General features: G+C 43.8%; 1 protein-coding gene across 14 annotated transcripts in view; it reads left to right on the top strand.

Moving 5' to 3' along the window:
• Positions 1–1,138: 1,138 nt before the first annotated feature.
• The window catches only part of LOC104150300 (protein PRRC1), a 30,852-nt gene continuing 21,263 nt past the window's right edge, over positions 1,139–10,727 (top strand). Inside the window, exons 1-3 of one of the 14 annotated variants that reach the window (XM_068927134.1) lie at positions 1,139–1,261; positions 9,089–9,205; positions 10,562–10,588. In XM_068927134.1, the coding sequence (XP_068783235.1) occupies positions 9,109–9,205; positions 10,562–10,588 (124 nt within the window). In that variant the 5' untranslated portion in view covers positions 1,139–1,261; positions 9,089–9,108. Of the gene's footprint in view, positions 1,353–1,404; positions 1,550–1,670; positions 2,014–2,146; positions 2,252–9,088; positions 9,206–10,561; positions 10,589–10,727 lie in introns of those variants that run through there. The other 13 variants (XM_068927131.1, XM_068927133.1, XM_068927132.1 and 10 more) reach the window with 13 other exon arrangements.

Genomic DNA, 10,727 nt, shown 5'->3' with positions numbered 1-10,727 from the left:
AATGGTTTCATTTAGTTCAGTGGCTCCAAATTCCTCAGTCTTCTTCTGAGGAATTTCCCTTCTGCACTGGCAATTTATTTTTCTGATTAAAAACAACGTTTTTTACAAACTTCTAGCATACTAGGCTATGAGTTAAATTTTATAACAAATTATTAGGTTCCCCTATTATGTTTTTGTGTAATAAACTAACAACAGATATTATTCTCCAGCATTTCAGAACTCAACGTGGAAGATCAACAGTAATTACATCTCACTGCAGAAGGTTACACAGAAGTAAAATTCAAGTCAAAGGGTGGCTGGCAAGCCTCCAAGCTGGGATACTGATGAGCCACAGCAAAGAGGCTCTTCAGATATAATTTTGATATCTCATTATTCACATGTTACATTTAGATTATGCAACCATTCAGGGCTGTATTTTTCCACGGTGATTATAAGCAAAATTTAGTTTCTCGTAATTAGAACTCTAGGCAAATATGAGGCGTCTGCTGGCTTGTTGTAACGGCTGTAAAATACAACCGCATCCACTAATTTTGGAATCTCTGGAAGTTAGAGGAAGAAGGCATTGGGGCTATTTATACACGTGAAGCGGACGACATCCTTCACCTATGAGCCTAAGGTCAGGCTAAAATAAAAAAAAAAAGGCATTTTCATCTTCGCAGTAACGTAAGCGCACGTGGTAGGAACGACGGCTCAAACCGCCACGTGAGAACAGACAGGACTTTGCTCCTCGGATGCTCGAACAGGCTGATTTCCCCTCGCAAGCTCCTCTCCACGCTCCCTCAGAGAGGCCTTGCAGGCACTTCGGCCCAACCGCACGCCAGCGGTTTTTTCCAGCAGCTGCGCGTACAGCTCCCGGTCGGGACGCGGCCCAGCTCCCACCGAGCTACGAGCTCCCCAGCCCAGCACCGGGCCGACCCCGGTCGCCAGGCGCTCGCCTCGGCTCCCAGCCCCAATTTCCCTTCAGCTACGAGCCCGGGTCCCGATCTCTCGGTAACTCCGCGCCGCCAACCCGCCTGGATTTGGGGCGGTTGGCGGGGGGGAGGGGGGGGGGAAGGGGGAACGCTCCCCTATGGCGCGCGGCAGTTGCGCGCGCGGACAGAGTCCGTTGGGCCGCCCCGCCCCCCGCGCGGCACCGCCCGCGAACGTGGCAAAAGGGGCGCCCTGCCCCTCGCCGCCGCCGCCATCTTGGAGGCAGGGAACGAGCGGCGCCTCCCACCACCGCTTCCCGCGGGCTGAAGGACCCGCAGCCTGGGGCACGCAGGTGCGCGGCGGCGGAAGCAGCGCGGCGGCACAGGGAGCGGCTTGGAGGAGGCGGGAGCCGGGGCCGGGGCCAGCGGCTGCCGCGTCGCTAGGTACGCCGGGCGGCGGGAGACGTGGCAGTGCGTGGCGCTGGGCGGGCGCGCAGTGCGCGTGCGCGGCGCCGCTAGGCCTGCTGGGGACTGTAGTCCGCGGCGGAGCTGGCCGGTGCCTCATTCATCGTCGGCGGCGCCCGGGGTGCGGCTCTATCGCAAGGCGAGCGCGGCTGCCCGGGCCGTTGGGGCGGGAGACGGTGCTGTGCAGGACCGCGGCGGAGGGAGGGAGCGGCGGGGAGGGCCGGGCCGGGCGGCGGCGGCGGCGGGGGGGGTCTCTGTGCCGCGCGCGGGGTGACGGTTGCTTTTCCGTTGGGGCCCGGAGCGGCTGGGCGCCGCGGGGGAGGGGAGAGGGGCCCGGTTGGTCCGGCCCCGCCTGTGTCAGTGCGAGTGCGGGTCGGTGTACGTCGATGCCCCGGGCCGGGCCCTGGGACGCCCGCTGGGCGCTATGCCCCTCCGGGGGCTCCCTGTCGGCTCCTCACCTGCCTTGGGCCTGGAGGGGCGGCTGGGGCCTGCCCCTGGCACGCAGGTTGATTCCTGTTGTTAACGGTTGTCTCCACTTTCTCGTGAAGGGAAGCAGCAAGCCCTGTGCTGCTGGCTGAAAGAGCACCCTGAGAGGCTGCGGGTTGTGAATGCAGCTGGGGCACGTCCCCTCGCTGCCTCGGTGAGTGGTGGCATTGCAAACACACATACCCGCACTCCTCAGAGTTTCCTCTTGGCTGGTCGTGGTGTCTCGCTAGGTCGGGTATCTGGCTCTGCTCCTGTGAGTCACCTTGTGAACTGTTTAACTTCCCCCAGGCGCTGCGTGGACAGCTTGGATGCCTGGCCCCAGGGCTGCGCTCCTGCCTCGCAGCTAAGGACGGAAGTGCTGATCCTGCTAAACCTGTGTGGTTTCAGCTTGTGTTAGTATGATTGACAGTGGAAATTTTTGCCTTCGAGGATTTGTTAGTATCTGATAGAAGTGATACTTCAGCAGATCTATTATGGACTCTGCAGGCATCACTGAAGTGATTTGCCTGTGACTTATCTATTCAAAATTTTCATCGTCACATAAAAAAGTCATATTTCTTTGGGGGAAGGAGGGGAGAAAACCTAAAAGTGCAGAAGCTGTTACATCGCATGATATGGTATAGCTCTTGCTGCAAAATGGTAGGATGTACATGGTTCTGTTTAGCTGCTTCTCTGATGGTATAATGTAGAGTCATATGTGATGTTGTATACTAAATCAGCAGTTCTCTAACTGTGGTCATCAGCTGTCTGGAACAAAGTGGTCTGTGGAGCCAAATCATCTTTGTGATATTGCCCAGTAAAATTTGAAAACAAACGTGCGTGTGATCTGGAACAAGTCCTGATCGTTGGATGTGGTACCTGGGAGAAGAAAATCTTGGAAATAAAATAATTCTCAGATTAGGAAGCTTTTAGAAATGTAAAAATGACTAATTTGTGTATCACTTAAAATTGAACTTCTAGTTTTTATGCTAGCTATAACCTATGATATCTCTGACTGTAGTAGTCTGAGACAGGGACAAGCCATTTTGGTATGCTGGTGTTTCATGCTTCCTGGTACTGTCATGGGTCTGAGGCCTACTGGATACTGTTTGGTAAACAGATGCCTTTAAAAAAAAATTTGCCTTGCGGGTGTCTCAACTAACATCATCTATGCTATGAAGATAGAACTGGTATAGGAAGATTCTCCTCTCACTGTATTTTGTTTACCTCTCTTTAAGGCTTTGGACTTTGGGAGCAGTCACCAGGTGGTGAAACCAATGATCTCTCTATAGCCCTTGGCTTCAGTGAGGTTTTGTATATTCTCTGGGATGTGCCCGTGTTTAACAGACAAGAAGCTGAAGAAAATTGTATCCCCTACTTTGTTCTCTCCCATTTTAAAATGAAACAAATAAACGTGAGGGTTTTTCAAGTGAAACTTTAATATACGAACAGTTCAAGTCTTAGTGTGCGTGTGCACGCGCATGTTGCCTTCTTGATTGGCATTCAGCTTCCCGTCATCTTTAATAGCTGTTGTCTTTCTTTTGTCTGTTTTCTTTCTTGCTTTCCTCTGGGTTATTCTGTTTTAAATCTCTCTTAGTGGCATCTTTATGCATTCTTGGGCTTTTTTCGCCTCTAACTTCTCTCCTGTTCCCTGGAAGTATATGACTCTGGATCCGCCTCTGTTATTGTGACCTAGGACATAACATTTTATTTGAAGTGGCTGCTGCTTTAGTGGCTCCTAATGGTTTATTTGTTCTAATAAATAAATAGTGATCGCCGCTGAGTCTGGCAAGCGGTTAACTTGTGTTTAGCTGTTAGCGGAGTGTGTAAGCAGTACTCTGTTTTGCACTTCCATTTAATTTATTTATGCTTCTTATGGTCAAAGATGAGAAGCTTAAGAGCATTTGGATTTAGCATTCTGTGTTTTCTCCCCTTTCTTTTCTCTTTCTTTTTTTCATTTTAGGTCTATTTCCAGCTCTTTCTGTTTGGAGAATAATTTGGCCTCTTAGGGCTCATAAGTTTCTTGTGAGCTTTTTATTAGCAGGAACATCTACTGAAATACAAAAAGAGGTTAATTAACGATGACTATTGAAAATATGGCCTTGATATAAACTGTGAAGTATGACTGATTTGTAGATAGTGCACTTTTTATCCTTGTGAAATCTGCTAATCTTTATTTGTAAGTAATCTTATTGTTACCTGTCAATTTCTGTATTTTAGAGTAATAACCTGAAGAATGCTTTTGAAGTATGGGTATGTCATGGGGATTACTGCAAAATATTAGAGCAAGTGTAATCACTTCACATTAAACTGAAGTCAAAAGATGAATGATTGCCAGTTCAGCTATTTAGTCTCTAAATCGATTATTCCTTTTCTGCTTTTAACAGTATCTCTGTTAAACTCTTCCAGTCTGAACTTTAGCCTGTTTTTTCCTTGAGCATACGCAGGTTCCTCTTTTGGGGAAGTAGAGTTATGGCTGAAATTCAGCTGATGAGAGTCATTAAAACGTAGTTACCAGTGCACCCCGGTGTGTAGGACATATTTCTTAGTGTAATGGGAGAGTTAAATGTCATCCCTAGTGCATCTTCATTAGTACTGACACGGATTTTTTTGCCAACTGCTTGATGGAAGCCTAACCAAACTCATGCTTCTACTTCTTAAAGGGTTATTTTAAGGGTGAATAACTACTTGGAATGTGCTTTTTCTGTCTTTTTCTATTATCCTGTTTACTATAGCTCTACTTTTTTACTTCCGTATAAGCATAAGACAATATTTTCTTCTTGTTAAATGTGAGATTTGTCAAACTCATGAAGTGAACTTCTGATCACAAATCGGTAGATGGCAGTGCTGCTGTAATTTTCACCTAATTGTGCATACTTCTATTTTCTCCTCTCAGATTTTTAATCCTTATCTCTTGAATTTAGTAAGATGAGGTAGTAAGATGAGAATTTAGTAAGATGAGTAAGATTGGTGACAAGGGACTGGATTTTTTAGGGTTTTTTTGTGTGTAAGTCTGTTTTACACCTGTACCTATTAGATTAAGTGGCAATATTTCATTGAAAATCTTTAGTGACAAAAAAAGCAGCATTAGATGAGAAGGGAGGAAATAACCAAGAGTTTGGCAAGTTGCACACTGACAAGGAAATTCTTTTTTTTTTTTTTTGGAGTAAACAAAGTAGATTGCAGATTTGTAGCATGGCTGGCTATAATGAACAATGTTTTGCGCTAAGTTAGAAACAATGAAAACTTTGTTCTATATAAAAACAAACTCTCGCCGTGCCTTTCTATAAAGATTTAAGAAATCACAGGATTGAAAAGATTCATATGCTTAAGTGAAGTTTAATTTTCAGGGGCTAGTTGCTGCTAATTATGTGTTTGTGGCTTGGGGTAGTAAGAATGATAGGCTTTTTAAGATGAAAATAGAAGGACAGGCCAGCTCCAGACCCAGCAGTCAGTAAGGATTTGGAGGCTGATCTTACTGGGGAACTTCTTCCTTTCCACTCCCCTAAGGGCCATCATTGGAAGCTTTGTTGTAGGCTGAATACTTTAAGCCTGTGGTTTGCTTGTTCTCTTCTTGGTCCTCTCCTACCTTTATGCCTCCTGATTTCTCGCATAGAACTGGATTTGGGTAGCCCACTTAGACTTAAGTGCTAACCCATACATCCTGCAGAACTTCTTTTAATGGTATATAATGCTGAATTCTTTCAACATGGTGAGGGTATTAGCTTTCAATTACATTCATTGTACTTTTTGCTTTTCTTTACTTTCGTGTGTTTCCCCTCTCCTAGGTCTTCTCTTTCTCCTTAACCTTAATTTTTTTTAGAATTGTTTGTTCATGGAGGACGTGCAAACTGCAGACCTCCTATGCTGAGAACTCTGTGTTTAGAAACCTGTTATTTCTGTGGGCTCAGTGTTAGTCCCTGCCGGCTCAAGACTTTACAATGCATTTGATTGGTGTCTGAAGTTTCTCAATGATCTTGCTTTCTCTGTATCCGTAACTCAAACTCCATAACTGTGTCTTCCTATCTCAAAACTGCTTAAAAAGGTGCAAAAGACTGTCTTGGGCCAGGGGTGAGTCAAGGAATAGGAGCTGCTAGAAGTTGTGAGGGGGTGGGTAAGCTAAATGGAGAAGAATGTAAGGTGAGTTTAGGCTTCAGGGACCTCTGATTGGGGTGGAGGGATGGAAAGGGTAATAAAGGAAGGAAAAAAGTTGAGCGTAGGAGGAAAATATTACAGGCTAGCGTGGTTGTGTGTTAGTTATCGGAGAGACAAGGGAATTTGTCAGACCCTCCACATGAAGATAGGGAAAAATCTTTTCTTCCCCAGCTAGTGGGAAAAAAACATGTGTTGGACAACACATGAAAGAGGAGGAGGTGTATTAGGGTTAAAAGATTAAAACCTAAGACAGTAAGGAGACAGTGAGTGTAGCCTTGTGACTGGGCGCCACTCTGAACGTACCCAGCTTACTGGGTGACGCTGCCCAGCTCCGCGTACCCAGAACTGCCGAGTCCAAGAGAACAGAGGTAGGCCCTGCAGTTGCTGGGATTCCCCTCTCAAGCTTCCACGTGCTGGCTGGGGTACGCTTACAGACGGTTGGCTTTCCCACAAAGGGTTACAAATTGGGGGGGGGGTGAGGGGGAATTAATAGTTTCATAATTCAAACTCTTAAATCAATTCCATGACTTTTTTTAATTATTCTATTTGAGGAACTGACCCCAAATTTTGCAAATTTGGGGTGGGTAGTGCTGTATCTATTTAATACTCACTTCACTTCTGATGTTAAAGAGAAGAGGAACTGCAGAGTCTAGCTACATTTCTGCTTGCTCCTACTTTTCCAGATGTCAGTTTGGGGGGGGGGGAAAGGGGAGGTGTATGGGGCAGGAGTTGGCCACAACTTGAACCTCTAATTGCTCTAGGGAGCTTTGAAAAACTTTGGTATGGAATTTTTGAAAAGCGTCTCCGTGGAGCCTTTTCCGTCATTCCACGTGGACGCAGTATTTATTTTAGGAAGCAAGCACCTATCAACAGCTTTTAATCATGGCATTAGCTGAAATCAAGCAACAGATTACAGAGCCTTGATAAAATAAAATGTTTCTAGGAGTTTTTGGTCAGTGAAGACTTCAGCTGCACAATGGAAAATTCTTTCTTGCTTTGCAGTGTATAATTGGAAGGCAAATGGCTTTAGAAGTACTTTTATGGGGGAGTGTAAACTCATGTAAAAGACAATCTTATCATTACAAATTTTTCCACTTGGTAAAGTTTAACGGAAAACCAAGTGCAGTTCCTTTCTAGGGGATAATAAGACAGATGTACAAAGAAAGGACGATCCGTTCCCCACAGGGCAATTACTGACCCTTGCTTCCATCCTGTTTGAAGAGAGACGTTTAAAGGGAGTTAAAGAGGTTCTGGCAACCTGAAATCTTCCTGTCATAGAGCTTACATGAAAGGTACTGCACATAGACTGTACCTGCTAGCTCTCTGGGGCTGGGCTCAAACATTTAATCTTCAATCACTTACGCAAAGCATGCTTGTCAGAGGGATTAGAATTTGTTTCGATGTGATTTTGATGCTTTCATTTGTTTTTTAGAAGTTTTGTAAGCCTAAGACTAATAGTGACTTCCTACTGTTTGCCTTTTTAAATGTGGTAACAATAGTAAGATTTTTTTTTTTCTCCAGGTTAAACTTGAGCTGCATATACATTTAGAACAACAGCAGCAGCAGAAAAAACCCTTGACCATGAGGATTTTTTTTGACAGAGAGAGAGGAAAAAACCTGTAATTTTTTTAAGTGGTGGTTTTTTTTATATACACATGGGTATTTTTACTCAGAACATTATCTAAGCCTTTTCCTCTTTAAATTGTTAAAGGAGTAAGCTGGCAGTCCTCAGTAGCTGCTGACGTAATGGATATTGTGGAAAATGTTTATTGAGCCTCTCTCTTTTTCATACATGTAATTATTTTATATAAGACTTCTATTTCATTGGAATTCCCTTAAGAATTGTTACCTCAGGGAGGGGTCTAAATCACTGCTGTCCAGTTTACGAGATTTGGGGGGAGGCACGATTTCTTGTTTGCTGCCTCTACACTGAAGAACAAAAATCTCCAGGTGTTAATGAAAGAAAGTCTTCATTTTTTTCTTCTCCTTTTTTCCGCCCACACCTTTATATATATATTTTTTTAAATAAGCATATAGCCTTACTTTTTTTTAGAAGTAGTGGATTTTTAAGGTTTTTCTCTAAGATGTTAAGATACTGCCACCATAATGTGGCCTGCAAGATGAAACCTGAATTTTTCATTTGTTGAAATTTCTTACACTGTCACCAGGCTATTATGGTATTTGGATTTCCTAGGAATTGTCTGTATGGAAGACTTGAAGAAGCTTAACTCTTTCAGTGTGATAATCTTAGCCCTTCATGTTAAACCAGTTTCGGTGCAATGTTATTCATGTTGAAAATGAATTTTGACTGATTTTGTTGTGGCATTTCTGGGGGTTAATATAGTTGACCTAAAAGCACTGCTGCTTTAAGGTAGGCAATGTCATGATTACAGCTGAGGTCAGAGTCAGGACTCCTGGACTGGTGGCTGTGCCGCTGAGGCTGTTTGTGATGTTTAGCAAGGTGCTTGGGCTTGGAGGTGTAATGTCCAGGGACACGGGGTGAAACTACAAAACCTGAGAAGGCTGCAGTTTCCTGGATAGTAGAGCTGATCTTGTGGTTTTCTGCTGCCAGGAGGGGGAGGCTTTGGTCCTCTCTTGCCTTTTGTCACAGCTTGCTTCCTTTCATGCCCTGGTTCTGAAAATATCACATCAGTGTTCAAATTGCTACAGTTCACTAAATGAAACAAAATACCCAATTGTAAGATTTTTTTTTTTCCCCCCTTAAAATGGGATTGGATTTTGTGGTGTGTGGTTGCTTCTCTAGTGTTGCTCATCTGAATACCACCAGAATATATTAACAACAGTAACTGAGCATGTGCAGTAGGATTTTTAGAAAGAGGTTTGGAATTTGAAATATTATCATAGTGCTAAAAATGAAGGGAAGGTGCAGGGGAACGGAGACATATTGTGCTTGAGGCTACTCAGATCTTTTCTTTTTTTTTTTTTTTTTTTTTTTTCCCCCTAGGGCTGGCATTTGAATCGCCAGTCCTGTTCAGGAACACAGGTCGCTGTGCTGTGTGACCTTCATGTTTTCATTAAAAATCTTTTGTATTGTTTCTCAAGATAGGCTTTTTTTTGTTTTGTTTTCCTTGCAGGTTTTTGTAGCTGAAGGAAAATGATGGAAGAGAGTGGAATAGAGACAACTCCACCTGGAACCCCCCCACCAAGCACAGGAGGGGCTGCTGCTGCCTCTGCTACGCCTATCTCACTAGGTACAGAAACTTCCACGTCGTCTTGGTCGCGTTTGTTCGTGAGTTTGGAAGCACAGCAATTCATCCAAAAAATGTTGCAATCAGTATAATTGCAGTCCTGTTCTGCAGACTAATTTGAAGATTTAAAATTGTTTCTTAATTGTGGAGGTGTGCTTTTTTAATCTGACTTCATGGATACTTTAAATTGCTTATTTCTTCTTAAAACTTTTTTGTGAGGTTATGCAGGTGCATTTGTGCTTTTTAAGGACGGGGAGCCAGAGAAGGAGTCCCTCCCATGAGAGCGCACACTTAGATGGCGAGCACAGATGAAGAGTAGAAAAAATGAAAATGAATTACACTGTTGCAGGGAATAGTAGTTAATCTGGGTAATCACTTGTTTTTAAATACTGTGGATGGAGATCTAAGCTATGTGGCCACTTGGCCCGATATATCAAGAATATAGACACCACGCTCTGCATACCAAATATTTCATTTTCTGACACATCTGATATTACACTGGTTACACTCCAGGGAGGTTACAACTCTACAGGCTGTTTGATTCTGTAGTTGAAGTTTAAGCTGCGACTGTGAGATATTTGAGCCCATCAAACAGGTTACTGTAATCAAAAATAGTCATTTGTGTTTTTCTGGCTTAATTTGCTGGCTAAATTTTGTTTAGTGAGCAAAATTGCCTCTCCAGGGATCGGCTGAGAGCTAGACTGAAACAGAGAAAGGAAGAGGAGTATGAAGCTGGGTGCAGGGGAGGAGAGAAGTGCTCAGCCCATCTCACAGAACCACATCCTTGAAGTAACTCCCCTTCTTCCCCCTGCAACCCTGTAGATAACATAGGAGTGCATATTATTTCCTTGCAAAAATATTTTTTAAAAAGTTAATTTTTTAGTAAAATAAGTAGTTTTGACTGTTAATTTGGAGGAGGCAAGCTGGTATCCTTTTTTTTTGATGGTTATTCATGATATCAACAGTATGCGTGGTGCGCACATGTCCTGCACAAACGCATTCACCTTTCACACAGTTGCCCAGCTAATTTACCCAGGATATAGGAAGTGTATTTTTTGCCTTCTTATAGCTCCCTTCTTTGAGCTAGCCTGTAATCAAACTCCTGGATAACAAAAAGTACATTTTTTTTTCTCCCACGTTCTCCCTACTTCCTCACACTTTCCTAGATCTCTGACCTTGGGTATTCTAGTGGACACTTTTCTTTGGTTAAGGCAAACTGATACACTGTTTAAAAGAAGGGGCGGGGGGAGAAATCTCTAATGACGTGTGTTTTATTCATAGCCAAAGAAATTATCCATGATTCAGGTAAGTGACAGATATGTGAATGCCATGTCACGCTGTACGCTATATTTCTTTTAGGAGTCCTTGAAGATGCATCTGAATCTGGTGAGCAGGATTTTTGCATGTCTCTTGGATTCTGTAGCCAGCTTCCTCTGCCTTGGCTTTAGCAGATGTGTTAGAGAAATACTTGAATAACCTTGTCGTTTATATGTGTGTGTGTTAACAAAACAAACACTCTTGACTT

The sequence above is a fragment of the Struthio camelus genome, chromosome Z (genome assembly GCF_040807025.1).
Source record: "Struthio camelus isolate bStrCam1 chromosome Z, bStrCam1.hap1, whole genome shotgun sequence".
Lineage (NCBI taxonomy): Eukaryota > Metazoa > Chordata > Aves > Struthioniformes > Struthionidae > Struthio > Struthio camelus.
The sequence above is the reverse complement of the archived record's forward strand: the minus strand, read 5'-3'. Positions and strand labels throughout refer to the sequence as shown.